General features: G+C 37.2%; 2 protein-coding genes across 2 annotated transcripts in view; both read left to right on the top strand.

Annotated features, from left to right (window-relative positions):
- Positions 1-2,148, top strand: part of tacc2 (transforming, acidic coiled-coil containing protein 2) — a 62,937-nt gene extending 60,789 nt beyond the window's left edge. Inside the window, exons 25-27 of the mRNA XM_079856074.1 lie at positions 29-135; positions 326-446; positions 1,180-2,148. Of these exons, the coding sequence (XP_079712200.1) occupies positions 29-135; positions 326-446; positions 1,180-1,245 (294 nt within the window). The 3' untranslated portion in view covers positions 1,246-2,148. The remainder of the gene's footprint in view (positions 1-28; positions 136-325; positions 447-1,179) is intronic.
- Positions 2,149-3,152: 1,004 nt separating this feature from the next.
- Positions 3,153-7,202, top strand: ly6pge (lymphocyte antigen 6 family member pge). The gene is made up of 3 exons (XM_079856205.1): positions 3,153-3,505; positions 5,805-5,921; positions 6,243-7,202. The coding sequence occupies exons 1-3, from the start codon at positions 3,445-3,447 to the stop codon at positions 6,437-6,439; spliced, it is 375 nt and encodes a 124-aa protein (XP_079712331.1). The 5' UTR covers positions 3,153-3,444; the 3' UTR covers positions 6,440-7,202.
- Positions 7,203-16,418: the final 9,216 nt, after the last annotated feature.

The following is a 16,418-nucleotide window of genomic DNA, read 5'->3' as shown; positions in this document are numbered from 1 at the left end:
ACACTACAATTCTTTGTTTTTCCATCAGAATGAGGATGTGCTGAAGAAATGTGCGCAGGAGTACCTGTCTCGTGTCCGTAAGGAGGAGCAGCGCTACCAGGCCTTGAAGATCCATGCTGAGGAGAAACTGGATAAGTAAGTAGAGATCGTTCACAGGTAGTTCATCCATGCATATGTTTTTAACATGCTTTGCTTTGTTCAGGAATTCTGTTGCCTGGAACAACAACTGTTAGGCTAATTATGGGTTAGACTTAAACTGTGCACTCAGTGTTCTTTAAGAGTCCTTAGAAATATGAAATGACGCCATGTCTTTGACCGTGTGCAGGGCGAACTCTGACATCTCTCAGGTGAGAGCCAAAGCCAAGCAGGAGCAGGCAGCGTATCAGGCTAGTCTGAGGAAAGAACAGATGAAGGTGGACTCACTGGAGCGCACACTGGAACAAAAGGTTTGCTCACACTCGCAAATCCACATGCTCATCTGCTGAAGTCATACCTTGCAAGCCTAAAAAAGACCTTCAATTTTTTTTTTGTTAAAACATTGTTGATTTTTTAATTAAAATAATGTTATTCATTTAATTTTATACAGTATATATACACACTTCCATTCAAAAGTTTGGGATCGGTAAGATTTTTTGTTTTTAAAATAAGTCTCTTATGCTCACCAAGGCTGCATTTACTTGATAAAAAAACAGTAATATTGTTAAAAATTATGACAATTTAAAATAACTGTTTTCTATGGTAATATATTTTAAAATGTAATTTATTCTTGTTATGCATATCTGCATTTTCAGCATTATAACTCCAGTCTTCAGTCACATGATCCTTCAGAAATCATTCTAATATGCTGATTTGATGCTCAAAAAACATTCATTATTATTATCAATGTTGAAATGTTTCTTGAGCAGCAAAATCAGCATATTAGAGTGATTTCTGAAGGATCATGTGACTGAAGACTGGAGTAATGATTCTGGAAATTCAGCTTTGCCATCACAGGAATAAATTCTATATTAAAATATATTAAAATAGAAATCAGTTGTTTTAAATTGTAATAATATTTCACAATATCATTGCATTTTCTGTATTTTCTTTCGAAAATAAATGAAGCCGTGGGGAAATAAGAGACTTTTTTTTTTTTTTACCAACATTCAGATGTTGATGTGATGTTTTATCTTTTTACAGAACAAAGAGATCGAGGAACTGACCAAAATTTGTGATGAATTGATTGCCAAGATGGGGAAGAGCTAGCCGTCCATTCGACAGAGTTCTGTCCAAACCACAAAGAGACACAAGAACAATGACTGGACAACAGTGTAAAGACAGAGGAGCAAGACTAAAGGGTTCGTTATTGTTTTTCCTCTTTTTAACGGACAGAACAATGAACCAATTAAACAAAAGGATCTGACACTACTGACGTCTTCACATAAACTGGATTCCCAGTGACTGGGAGGACACACTAGATTCTGGCTGTAATTATTTTCTCTTTATTTTGATGTATTAATGCACACCAACTTACCTGTGTTGAGGGTCTTGTGAAAGTACTCCCTATTAGTAGACACTTTTTGGAGAGTCTGTATAGCTCACACACACAAACGAACACACAGAGAGTATGTGTTTATAGTGAGTCTGAAGTTATGAGTGTCGATGCCATGACAACCGCTGATGGAGTCGACTGTTAAACTGATTCCTGTTGTACCCTCTTCTTAACTTGAAAACAGAATGACGAGAGAATATATATAATATAAAACAGATGAATTAATCATTCAGTTGTCACAAAGTGGTATTCATGATCATGATTATAAAATGCATGTTGTAGGCCTTGACGTTTTTGTAAATATGAAATGACTTGAATAGAGTAAAGGAAAACAACTGCAGATTTTGATACTGTTAGCTTGATCAGCTTCCTTGTGTATCTTTGTAGATACTTGTTGTTCATTTGTTTCGTTGTCTTCTAGCAACACTGATGTTTGATTTTATTTTTGGATTTTATTTTGATATATAAATGAACCCACTTGTTACTGTCAGTGGTTCTGAGCTAATTTAATCTGAATGGTTTTGTCTCAGTCCTGCTATAGCTGATGTTTCACAAAGCAGAAGCTCTGTCATTTATACAGGACATGCTTACAAAGTGCAATAAAAGATGGCAATACAGCTCTTCTGTTTATCTGACCCAAATTGCATAGACATAAAGTAATTATACAAAATGTAAAGGCATGATGTTTGATGCAATAATAATTACATTTACATTTATTCATTCAGCAGACGTTTTTAGCCTCCCACTAGGGCATTTTAAGAAAGCAATAATGTTGTTAATTAACAAACAATGAATCTTGCTGACATGAACCTACGTATGTGCATAAAAAGATGCATTAGTTAGCTGGCAGATGGGTCTTAAAATCACACCAGACAGGCTATATTAGTGGCAATTACATGCTGGCACAGAACCAGACTGTCTGTGAGTGAGGGAAAAAAATAGTAGAATTTATGAAAAATCAAGGAAGAAGAAAGAATAAACAATAAATAAGTTTGGAACATGGAAAGATACCGATGCTTAATGGTATAGGCGATGTCGTAAACATATATACCCTCTATATATGAAGAGTTCAGATGCAAAAGCCTCTAAGTGCCATCTGAAATTTTCTTCTAGAATGATCATTTTTATGAAGTTTGTATATTTAAGTTCAGTAATTTCACTTAAATGGCAATGAAACTGACTTATTAATTGCCATTTAAGTGAAATTACTGAGCTTAAATAAATGAGCTTGATAAAAATGATCATTCTAGAAGAAAATTTCAGATGGCACTTAGAGGCTATATATGTTTACAACATCACCTGTACCATTTTAATTTCAGTGAACTCAAAATTTTAAGACAACCAGGTAACTTACTTTTTTAAGTTATGCCAACAATATTTTTTTTACAGTGCAGTGATAAAATAAGTAATAAGTTGTAGGAAGAACAACTAAGAAAAATAGAAGGTTATATAATTATAAGCTGATCTACTCATTAATTTGGTGTAAAGGTTTGATTTTGGTTACCCTTACCACATGCATGTATTCAAATAGCCTTTGCATCAACTGTTTGATTGGCTGTGATCACTGTTCTGCTATGTCACAAAGGGAAACGATTTGAGTTTGGTCACTGATAAACGCACTGTGCATGGAGGCATTAGCTGAATGAAATCTGGAGGGAGTATCAGACCCCTGGCTCGCATACTGTATGGGTGGAGCACAGTCACCGATCCCTCATCTCTGATTAGTCAAGATGGTGAGAATCCATTCAGATCTTAAGACAGAAGCACAGGCCTCAGTGGACAAGGCTGGTAATCTGTGTCCTCACTGCTGTTGAGTATTAGCTCTCCAAAAGAAGGGCTTAAGCTCAGGGGTTTTAAGAGCAAACAACCTGCTTTTCATCGTGCTAACCTGACAGCCATAGACCACCGGCGACATGAGAGCGGTCCACTTCTCCCTGCTGCTGGGCCTGGGCTTCATCCTCCTCGCTGCTCACAGTGAGTACTTCTCTGTTCTTGCCTTTTCTACTTTTTAAGAGTTTTTTGCTCTTGTCTTCTCAGTTCCTATACGTGTGCCACACTCACAAATCCTAATTAGCTTTTTAGTCTAGACTTCTCTGTCTAGGCTACTGTTCTGTCGTTTTTATCATTTTTAATGATTATCCAATTTCCTCATTTTTAAGTGTCCTTTTGCTTGAGGATATCTTGTTGGCCTTGAGGACGGTGTTAAAGGACTAACAGAAAATAATTGGTGCAAATCAATCCCTTAAACAGATTGAGGGCTAAAAAGAGTTTGTAAGTCTGGTGGTGTAATTTTACTTAGATTGCTCGACCCAAAAAGAGTGAATATATCACGTTAGCATTTAGAACTGTCCGTGCATTCAGTAATGGTGTAAAACACAATTCTTCAGCGAAACTTTACATGCATCTGCTGTGAAATATTGAGACCTAAGTGTTAATTGAGCATAGTAAACGGCACTTTTTATGGAAACTAAAATTACACATTGAAGCTAATAATAAATGGAGGTGATTTGGCTCAGATAGAGTATAATTGGATATTTTCTTGCACTTCATTTTATAATTGTTTTATAAAAAGCATATTTTATATTTTATTGTAGTCCAAAACTATCCCGGTAAATTTGAGAAATGACAGCTGAAATATTCGCAACGTACTGCAAGTATGTGCTGTAATACGAAACTGTCTGGATACATTTGATAAGTGACAGCTGAGGTGAGACATACAGTGTGCTTGTTCTTTCTTGTTATGGATTTTGTGTGCAGATGATATGTAAGAAATTTATTTTTAACCTCTGTCGGAAGGTTTTCGGTGTAGGCAAATAAAGGAGACAGCAGCATTAGTTCCAAACCAGTGATTTGTCTCAACATGGTATGAATGTTCTCAACAGGGTGTTTTGTACATTTCTTATATAAATGTTACTCTAGAACATTCTGAAATATGTACAATTATTACAATTTAAAATGACATTATGGCAAAGATGAATTTTCAGCAGTCATTACTCCAGTCTTTATTGTCACATGAACCTACAGAAATCATTCAGTCATTATCAATGTTGAAAAGAGTAATGATTGGTGAATAGTGGTATATAACTCTGAGACTAACTCAACAAGAAGCACTTTAAAAGTTCATTCCAAACATCCTGAATAACCTGCCAGTAAATAAGTTTGAGTCTATCCTGTGAACTGAAGGTTTTGCTATCAAAGAGAGTGACTCAGATGCAGCAGAAGGATGTCTTTAGGGTGAACTAACAGTGCTAAAACACACATAGCAGATTTTAAAAGCAATGTCTGTTTTTGAAGGTGTTACAGTCATGCTGGCATAGAGCTTACGTGTCTGATGTTGTTGGTTTGAACTTCAAAGGATGTTTGTTAAAAAAAAAAGCACTTTTAGGAGATAAGAAAGAAGCACGCGAAAGAATGCTTAGCCATAACATATACTGTTGGGCATTTACAAGACAGTTAAAACACTGATATGTTTCTCTGCTGTGACTTCTGTTGACTTCCCTTGGGTTTGCAAAAGCAAAGATCTGTCTAGGATGAAATGTCAATGTTCTGTTTATAGACTTCATGGAGCAGGGATTTTAGATGACATTTTTTTATCTCTTTTTATTGATCTCATGTTGATGCCATATTTGCTAAAGTCTTAATGTGTGTGTATGTCATTGTAAAGTAGTGTCATTTTCCCTTCTCCACACTAACAAATAAAAATGTCATAAAATATATAAAGCTTTAGTCAAATGCAAATTATTATGGCACCTGGGAGATTGAAATTTGCCTTGATTGTTGGAGCCGTGGCCTATAGGCATTCGTGTACATGAGCCATAGTTCACATGTGGACAATTTTGACATGACTTGCAACAGTGTCGGAAAAGAAAATAGAAAAAGAGAAAAAAAAAAACTGTGTGGAGGTATCTAATCATTTTTTTTCTTTTTATTGTAATTTATTCTTTTTATTTTAAATAAATTATTTTAAATATAAAACCTTTAATACAAAAGAAATGTATATGTGATAAAACTGCATAAAATATTAAGACTTAAGAATAATTTGTATTACCCTATTAACAAATAAATAAACATACTAAATAAAGTAAGCAATACAAAATCTAAATCAAAATCTCAAGTAAAAAATGCATTTCATTTTTACTGGAAAACAAGACAAAAAATACTGATTAAGAAAGTAATAAATATTGATATATCAGTACTTACACTTTAGGCCTTTTTTTTTTTTGTTGAGGAAAATTCCTATTCATCTGCATTCCTCCCCTTTGTCTCTCTTTAGGTGAGGCGCTGAGGTGCTACACCTGCATGGGCTCTACAGATGAAGACTGTAATCGCCAGGGCTCCAAAACGTGTCCGAGCTACTCAGATGCATGTGCTGTTGTTCGGGGACATGGGAGTAAGTTTAATGGGTACATTGTTAATAGTTAATCTTCCTGCATGGATGAATGAGAGGAAACTGGGCGAGAACATTTTTTTATTTCCTTGGATGTAGGTGATAAATCACGGCGGGATAAATCTTTAGAAAAATCATTACCGACTGTGTGTGTGTGTGTGTGTTTTAAGGGGAGGCACTGGATCAGGTTGGTGTTTAAGGAAGACAGACTGCTCTGTCTGGGCACAAGCTTAGAAATAGCAGGAGGTCTACAGCTTCCTTATGAGGAGGATCAAAGCACATTAATATGTAATCACGCTCTCATACCGGTCTTGTCTTTGTTAGGTGGCGTAATGAAGTCGTGCTCGTACAAATCCTTCTGCAGCCAGGCTAACAGCCAGGGCTACAGAGCTCCAGGGGTCAAAGTTCACTGCTGCTACTCCGATGACTGCAATGTGGCAGGACACGCCACCAGAAACACCTCGGGCTTCAGCTTCCTTCTGGGCCTTCTGTTATTCGTCTGGCATCTGCTGTCAAACTAATGTTACCCTAGACGAACTGACCTGACTATTAAAGTCTAAATGCCATTATGGAACTCGACAGAACTCTGTATACTCTGTGATTGTTGAAATGTCAGCATGTGTACTGCCATGGGATCGTGATTGCAATGCATATAAGGTTGAGCATATAAAGCACTCACACACAGAACTTCACATAGGCCTACACAGATATTGTCACATTTCGACTCTGCATAAAGCAAATGTATTTATTGTTTCAGACTTTCTAGGAATTCAATAAAGCTGAAAGCCTTTGATTAATTAGGCCAAATGAATATAAATGAACTCTATTAAAGGGATGGTTTACACAAACATGAAACTCCTGCCATCATTTTCTCACCCTCATGCCATTCCAAACTCCTTTTTTTTTTTTTAATGCTAAAGAAGCTATTTACCTGAATGTTAAATGCTGTTTTTGAGCAGCTGTCCCTGGTAAACATCCATTTTCATTGATTTGTAAGCAACAGAACTGCTTGAACATTCTAGTAGATAACTCCAATTGTCTAATTGAGCAAATGATGACAGAATTTTTATATTTGGGTGAAGCCCCTTTAGTATTATGAACAAAGAGAGCGAGAAGAGATGTCTTAAGATGAGTCTCAAACCTTTTGTAAATTAATGTGTGTAATTTTATTTTCATGTCTCTCCATACATGGAAATGAACATGAAGATAACATGCAAGAATGCACATTCTCTGGTCTGTTCTGCTTTTGTGCTTGATTGTAAATAAACACTGCTTTTTCCTTATAGTTTAATGTTTTTTTTAATTTTTTTATTATTATAAATAAGCCTACTATCAGGAAGGTGAAATGCGTTTTTTATTTTCAGATTATTATTATTTTAAAAATAAAGCGTTTCCTTCGACGCCTGCTTTACCTCTATTTAACACAAGGTGCCGCTGTAAATTAACAAATCAACAAGCAGTTAACGACAGGGACGCTGTTGGAATTAAAATTATATCCAACTAATTTCCAGCCCACCCTGAACACCTGACCCGGCCAAGGTAGGCACGTCTGGCGGACGGATTGTTTTAAGGTTTTCATCTGCATAACCTCACGCAAACTTGTTAAAGTATTTGAATAATCGGCTATTAATCGTCACCACTGTGGCGGCGTGAGGAGTTCCTTACACGTTTCATGTGCTGTGAATTTGAGAGTTGTTGGTTCATGGTTAACGCTAATCCTGGTTTATTTTTGTTGATCCATCAATTTGATGAAACATATTTAATTTTAAGCATGTAAAAAGTATTTAGAAAACTCATTTCTCAAGTATTTAGCCCAGTCGGCTAGCCATTCCGCAAAATAGTTGCTGCTATTGTCATTTATTTTTGCTGATTAAATTTTGTGCTGTCGTTCAAACTGTGTAAGAAGCTTTCAGAATCTTTCTGACATTTTAATTAATTAATTATTATATAAAAAAAAAAAAAATATGACTTGGTATGATATCTAATGCAAATGGATCCCTTAATGTTTGTATAGTCCATACTGTATGTCTATGGTTTAACTTAGTCAGTAGGCTACACTCGTTTTTCTTCTTCTTTTCTTGTATTGAGAGAGAGAGATGTGATTTAAGCAAATTAATTTGCCAGTTGTGTGAAGAAAAGGCTTTGGTTCCTTGGAGGTTTTAGTTCAGTCTTTAAAATCATGTTGGTCATGAAGTCAAAGCAGGACATGAGGTTAAACTTAGCCATTTCTGCCTGTTGTCCATTGCATAGCTAAACCTTCTCTCTTCTCTTGTTCGCTTTGCTGAGGCTTGTAAGTCTTTCTTTTGACAGACAGGTGTGATAGTGTGAACGAGCTGCCCCAGAGGGGGATAAAGAATGACCCCAAACTGTGATGCTCCAGGGCCGTTCCAGTGGGTGCTCTGCTTTGCTTGTGTCAGGCCTCATCAGAACTCATCAGCTTTATTTGGAGATTTCATACACTTTCAACAAGACCTTAGAATGGGGAGTAAAGCTGCAGATTGCAAGGCTAGAAAGGTTAGGTAAAGTGCGTCTGATTATTCTGCAATGTAATTTTTAAGGTTCCTGGAATGGCAGTGTGGGATTTTTCCTTCATGAAAAATTCTTTGAACGTCTGTTGACTAATATTTTCAGAGCTTGCACTAAATTTTATCATAGTAAACCAGAGAGGTGCCTTTAAGCTTATAGGGAAAATGATATCCAAAAAAAATTCTTGTCATTTGTATTAAAATATGCTGTACTTGCTGCCATCACTGGCATGTGTAAAGGTCATTGCTATGGTGACCATCTATAGAAGAAATTGCTCATTTGATCATCCCTAGGTAGCTGTTCAAGTCTAATCCATTTCCACCTAGGGACACTATTACTGTAAATCCCATTTTCACTATGGCAAGCCTTAAGCCAAGTGCCATTTATTGGGATGCTGGAAACCAGGCGATGGTCGTTTTGATCTTCTAGAAAGTCTTGCTAGCACACGTTGTATTTTGGTCCACATATGAACTATGTGATGTTAGGTTCTCATAATTGCTTTTTGCAGGCTACCAGAATCTTAAAAAGATGATGAATAACTTATTTTGTTAATCTCATTTGGGTTTGGGCTTCATTGTGTTTTTCTCACAGGAGGACAAATTTTTGGTCCAAGGTGCAACGTACATATACGTTTTTATGTTGTTGTTTTTTTTAACGTTTTGATATTTTTGTGACACAGTAAATCTGGATTTTGTCAATGGTATTAAAATACCATATAATTTTTTTTTTTTTTTCTGACAAGTCAAGGTTAGTTCAGATGTTAGGTGTGCTGCAACTTCTAAAAAAATTAATTATATTTTCGAATTGAGTTTTAAAAAATATGAATAATGATTAATTGTACCCATTCACGGTTGCACCACATGACACTTTAAGAATTTAAACTGAAAATGCTATAAAAGCTTTTCAAAACCATATAAAACCAAAGTGAATACAAATAGTAGCCTACATTTTGAAGAATTTGCCACATCTGTTTTCAACTTTATTTGGTCCTTTACTTTGTTGACAAACTTGTATGTCATTGACCCATTTACAGCTCAGTGATTTGAAGAAAGAGCCCATTGAGAAAAGTGAAAGCCGGATATTACATCAGAACATAAAGAATTTGGTCAATTATTTGACAGTTTTTCCTCTTCTCTCCATGAATTCACCATATAGGTACTGAACAGCAGCATGGGTCAAGTCAAGTGTCTCATTCAGATATTCGGGGGCACGTATTTTAGTGGGCCACATCAAATACTCTCTGAGCCCGATTGGGAGGGAACAAAAGTGTGGTGTGGAAAAGGGAGCATGTGAGATGATGGCTGTGTTTACGAGTGCGCGGAGCCCGGCTGGCTGGTCTGGGTTCAGCCCGCGGTCACTGGTTTTGGGGTCTCCGGGTCTCAGGTCCTTTTTGAAAAAGATCCATGAAGCAGAATTAAAGTGATCTACCTCCGGACTGTGGACCCAGGGCTTTGGTTCCAGGGAGGGAGGAGGGCACAGAGGCTTGATAGAAGAGGGGCAGAGAGGGTAAGCTCAGAAACCGGGATTGGGAAAGGGAGGGAGAGTAATTGGAGAGTTATGCATAATCAGTCTGGCCTCAGCTACTTTGAAATGAACCTAAATTGTTTGTTCTGTGAGCTAATACAGCTAGCAAGTGAGCAAACACACAGAAGAGACAAGGTTATAAACTTTATACAACATTTTTTTTTTTTTTTTTACATGATTGTTTTAAGAGGACATTTTGCACCTGGCAAACAAGCCATCTGCAAAGTTTGTGTGAATACATTTTTAATGAATGTCACATTTTGATCTAGTTGTGAATAGCAAAGCATACAAGGCCTCTGTGCTGTTTTTTTTTTTTTCTTAATCTAAATCTAACATGAAATCTATAGATTCGTTTACCATGGTGAAATGGGAATCTAATTAAAAAAGTTTTTCTCACATTTCACACTTTAGACTGTGATTAATCATTTGTCACTGCAGTCGATTTACTCTGTATCCACAATTGACTGCTTGCTTCCCTGTCAGAGCAGGTTTTTTCAGTTTAGGACGTTTCGACTGAAGATTTAGACCAGTGACTCTGAAAGACTTAATTATATGGTTTTACTCGTGATAATTATTTCAGATTAGTGTTCTATGCAGGATGGTACATCTGATGCACGTGAGATGAGCCGCTGTGTTTCAGAGATTTCACAAGAAAGCTGATTAAACGGTTTCATTTTCTAAGCAACTACATTTAAGTGGCATACTTTTTAGGATTTATTTTTGCAAGTGTATTCATGTAATCAGATCCAGAGGTAATCATAAATAAATGAGAGTAAAAAAGTTTTTATTTGCCTTAAAATAAATACGATTCCTCGTCAGCATAAATGAAAGGTTTATTTCCTCATTCCCCTCTGGGCCACACTGAATGTTGATGGTAAATGTGCCACATTATTCCACACTGTGAGACTGCATCAGTGATTATACCTCAATACTGTTGTATTGAATAGAAATCCTGTAAAATTCCTGAAATTAAATACAATTATTATAACAGTTCCATTGTCCGTGATTATTCAAATTAACAGCTCAGTATTATGTTCAACAGCAACATGGTTAATTTATTATAGTTTTTATATATATATATATATATATATATATATATATATATATATATATATATATATATATATATATATATATATATATATATATATATATATATATATATATATATTAATGAACAAATTAATGAACATTTAAAGTTTTTTGAAACCCAATGTAATTGTGGCGAAGGGGGCGTGGTTCAGCGCGGTCTGTAACGAGAGAGAGAGAAAGGAGACGTGAGTAGGTCAAGTGCAAATGACGAACACCTGTGTCTTATTGCAGTAATTGGCGTGGAGAGACCGTTTATAAGCCATGCTGGAACGCGATAGAACGACTGAGGACTCGTACGAGAGACTGGAGAGAAACTGGACAGAAACTGGACGCAGAGCGAAAGCTGAAGAAAACCGGTGGAAGTTGGAACCGAGCTCTCATTATTCAACTGTTTTGTGCCGTCGCGGTTGCCACGGTGAATGCGCGATGCGCGCCTTTTGTTTGTTTTGTTTTATTTTGAATAAAGTAGCCTACGAGTCCCAGTCACGTCGGCCCTTGTCGTCTTCCTTCCAAACCCTTGAACCTCATCACAGTAATATTTATTGTAAAATTAAAATTAATTTATGGATATTTTTATGTTATTTTAGTTATGTTGAGAGATGTTATGTTTTGATGAGATATTTTTTTGCCTTTTTATATGTAGGCTATGGAACATGTATGCCTTATACATAAAGGCAATGTTAGTTCTCACTGGTCTAACGTTAATAATTTTTAGCTTTTTTTATTTTAGGGCTCCCAAGGTAATTCACTTAATACTACAATTAATTTATGCACATTTTTATTCAATTTTAATTAGTTTAGGACACATGTAAATGCTTAAGTTTTCATTTGTTTAGTTTGTTTTTCACAGATATTAGTTTGTATTTAAAAAAAAAAAAAGGTAATGTACTTTTCGATAATGAACACAATAACACTGGTGTTCAAAAGAATGAAAACGACTACATAAGTGCCAAGCAATTACCTGCCAATCAGAGTCTGCTAATTTGCTTGTATATGTTTTTGCCAGCCTAAACCCGCCAAAAAGTGAGAATTAAATGTAGAGGATGTATTCAGCCACTTCAGAGTAGAAAAGGCACGGATGGAGTGCAGCCAAACTCCAAACCGAAGCCATGTCACATCAGTAACCGCTGCGCCCTGGGGCAGGGGCAGGCTCAGTCAGCCATGCCATGCAACTGGGATAATTAGTTTTGGAAACGAATATCAACTGATATAATTGAGCATTCTCCCCTAATGAAGATCCTCCATGTTGTCACTGGTGAAACGTTAATTGAAGGGAGGCGGAAGGGGAGGCCATGAAGGGGTGACAGAGATGTGCTTCCATCATAGCTTGTCAAGTATATTATGTTCCCTTTGCTTTTATGGAGGTTCAGTGTGTTTCCCTAGACTCTGCATTTTGTTGTTTTCCTCTTCCTTTGTTTTTGTGTTCCAGAGTAGGATTTGAAGGATAAAGGACTGTAGAGTAAAGCCAGATAAAAGGAGTTTAGTGAGGGAGGAAGAAGGACACTGTGCAGGTAAAGCTCAAGTCAGGAAGGGTGGGTTGAGTTGGTGGGGAGGGGGGTTGTGTTCGGTTTAGTTGGAGCACAGGTCGTGTTGGGGTTTCAGTTGAGCGATGCAGTGAGTTGAGGAGAAAGGGGTGAGCAAGTTGGGGGAGCAAGTGGGGGGAGAGAGAGGAGGTCACTGCGAAATCAGTTCAGGGGATAATAGGGGAGCAAATTGGTTTTGACAAGTTTGTGGAGGTGGAAGTAATGCAGTCCTTTAAAGAGAAGAGTGCAAATACAGGAATACCATGAGATAATAAAGGGAACCGGCAGGGAGGGTGGGGAGAGACGGGCCTCGGGCCAGGATTCTCAGGCCTGTGCAGTCTGTACCCCGTAGCACTGGGCGAGAAGAGAAGAGGGAGCCTGGCGCTACCAACAGACGGAGGCATGGCACAGCGGCTGCCAGGTGCCATAATGGAGGAGGCACAGCTGGCTATGTTCTTAAACGTCCAACTCACTAGCCAACTTCTACATGACTCATCACTTGGACTAGAAATGAACTTGATTAACCTGACAATGTGCTTTTACCTGTCAAACATTACACTTAGGAGGTCATATCCTTTTTCTTTTTCTTATCTTTTTCAATTGCAGATTTTCGGGAACAGGCAGGGGTGTATTTTGAGTCCAAACTCGGATTAGAAGAGGGCAACGAAAACTGCAGGACATAAGGGAGCATTAGACTGCTGGCATTTACAGTACTGAAGGAGCTCTGCCTGAATCAGCCTCCATTGGCTGAAAACTGCAGAGAGTGGAGCATAAGCCTCTCTGAACTATTTATAGGGCTTTCAGAAAAGTATTTTGCATGAAAACATTCACATTCTGAGGCCTTTGTTAGCTAACTGATTCAAACTTATTTCAAGTAAGCTCTCAGGCATTTTAAACTAATAGTGCAGGCATGATAAGTTGTGATACTAATTCACAAGTTGTTGCCCTTCATACTGGCTAAATGGAAAAGAGACTTTGTGTTGTTTTTTTTATAATGATGGAAGAGGAAGTAGAATGTCTTATTTGCACTCAATTGGCCGTCATTAAATCTTTATCAAAACTTGGAACACTAAAGAAGATATTCTAAAGAGCATTCATTGTGCTCCAAACAACTCATCACACTGTCATTTTTCAAAATATCTTCTTCAAGAAAGAAAGCCAAACTGGTTTGAAACAACATGAGTGACTAAATTATTATTTTATCCATCCCTTTAAATCAATCTCTGCAGGTTCCCCATCCCCCTCTTGAAAGACGTGAGTGCTGTTGCATTTAAACCCTCATTAAAAGTTTTTCTGACAGATGCGGTTTCACCCTGGGTTCCGCTCCGGCATGTTTACACTCTGTCTCCTTCCTACTCAGTTCATCCAGAGACTGCAGTGGGCTGGTAGATCCTGCAGGGCTGGTAGACAATGACAGACCTTGGCAGACAGTTACGAGATGATATATTCAGACTCATGTCATTAGTACTGTATGTATCCCTCTATGATATGCTCCTATTCTTGGCTCTTATTCCACAGGAAATCCTGCCATTCTGTTGGACTCATCTTATGTTTGCACGCCTGTTGAGTGGGCTGACATTACACTTAATGAGAAACTGCCAGTTTATAAGGACTCTCCTCACGTAACCTTGATAAAGTGCGGCTGTTGCTCAAATGGCAGTTTGGATGGTTCATATCGTCTGTTACAAGAACTTGTTCTGTAATTATTCACAATATCTTTTTTAACTGGAAACTACGCCATAATTCAGGGCTTACACTAAAACTCTGGATTTTGTTGTTGCTGTGATTTTAATATTATTTTTGTCATTTCTGTCTTTGTTGACCATGATAATAGAAACAGAAAAATACTCTCGACTTCTCTGCATTTCATTTTTATAGTACCATCTATTAGTTCACACTTGAAACATGTAACTTCAACAGATTCAACAGTGTTAATAAATTATATTTGTCCAAATAATTCTCATATTAAGTACATTGAAGTGGCTGAATAGATTGACATTTTCAAATGTTATCAGAAAGATGGTGATCAGAAAGAAATCAGAAAACATGACAAACCATTCCGCTTATATGTGTAAATCTAAAGATCAGTAATAGATCTTAGTCTCCTAATCATAATCATATAAATATTCTTCTATCTTGCTTAAATTTTTTGATGCAGAATGGCCAGTCCTGCCAATATCATGCATTCCTAAAAGAAAGGATGAGAAGAAGGGAATCGAATTGTGGAAACAAAGCAGGTTGTATTTTAGTTATGTTGGAGCTTGTGCTAATCACTAGGCCATAGCTCTCACATTTTGAGTTTTTTCTAAAAAAAACAAAATTTTAGGTTTTTCAAAACATAAACAAGCTGGGATGTTTTGGAAATCATTACAAGATTGCTGTAGTTGCTAAATCCGGATCCTGACCGGTTGTCCGTATCCGGGCATTCCGTGTACCTCTATACTCTTTGCCTTAAAGGATTAGTTCACTTTCAAAAAAATTTTTGCTGATAATTTACTCACCCCGATGTCATCCGAGATATCCATGTCTTTCTTTCTTCAGTCGAAAAGAAATTAAGGTTTTTGAGGAAAACATTCCAGGATTTTTCTACACAGAATGGACTTCAATGGCAACCAACTATTCCAATGTTCAAAGAAGGTTCAAATGTCCATCTCAATGTAGCTTCAAAGTCTCGACACGATCCCAGTCGAGAAATAAGGGTCTTATCTAGTGAAACGATAGTCATTTTCTAAAAAAAACCCCAATTATTTACTTTTTAACCACAAATGCCCATCTTGTACCATCTCTGAGATGTGCCACGTATTACGTCATTACGTTGGAAAGGTCACGAATTAAAAAAAAAAATTATAATAATAAATTAAAACAAAGATGTCGGACGATTTTGAAGTTGGAGGAGAAAATGAGATGGAATTTTTCGCCCTTTCCTACCTTTTTGAACCGGAGCACACAGACAAATAACTTAGATAGATGATGTGACGCGTGACCTTTCCAACGTGATGACGCAATGCGTGGCACATCTCAGAGATGGTACACAACAAGCATTTGTGGTTAAAAAGTATATAGTAAATATATATATATATATATATTTAGAAAATGACCGATCCTTTCGCTAGATAAGACCCTTATTTCTCGACTGGGAACGTGTAGCGACTTTTGAACCGTCTTTGAACATTGGTATAGTTGCATGCCCTTGAAGTCCATTATAAGGAGAAAAATCCTGGAATGTTTTCCTCAAAAACCTTAATTTCTTTTTGACTAATGAAAGAAAACCGTGGAACCCACTGTGAAAGTAGCTACAGGTCAACTTTGGGAGGCGGAATGAAGACTGTGCTTCTCTTACCCTTATACCTCTGATGCAGAGCAGTCACAGGTTTTGACAGCACACTGTAATGACCTAAGCTACTCTCTGTGGGGGACGCAAGAGGGATTGTAAGAGCCATGCGAGAAGAGAGGGGAGGAAGGCATGTAGCCTGGTTGAAGGGGGTCACAGGAGTCAGGGGAAGCATTCAGGGATTGTTCTCTCTAGTTTTGTGTGTTATTCCTTAGAGTGCCAACAGGGGTAGCAGCCACACACATTTGGCGTGACAGCTCAAATCATCCCATGTGTTGACTACCTACTTTCTGTACAGCGTCTGCATCATAAACTGAATGACTCATTCAAGAAATGGCACGTGTAATTTTAATTAAAATAACACTACATCTTGGTTCAGTGTTTTTAGTTTCTTTTTTTCTTGTGAAAAGTCCATCCTGCCTTCTCAGGATGTGGTGTCATTTTTTCAAGACTTTTTTTTAATGTGCTCAATTTTAGTAGTCTCACTTCCCCAGTCAGTGGACA

This window comes from Squalius cephalus (genome assembly GCF_949319135.1).
Source record: "Squalius cephalus genome assembly, chromosome: 21".
Lineage (NCBI taxonomy): Eukaryota > Metazoa > Chordata > Actinopteri > Cypriniformes > Leuciscidae > Squalius > Squalius cephalus.
The sequence above is the reverse complement of the archived record's forward strand: the minus strand, read 5'-3'. Positions and strand labels throughout refer to the sequence as shown.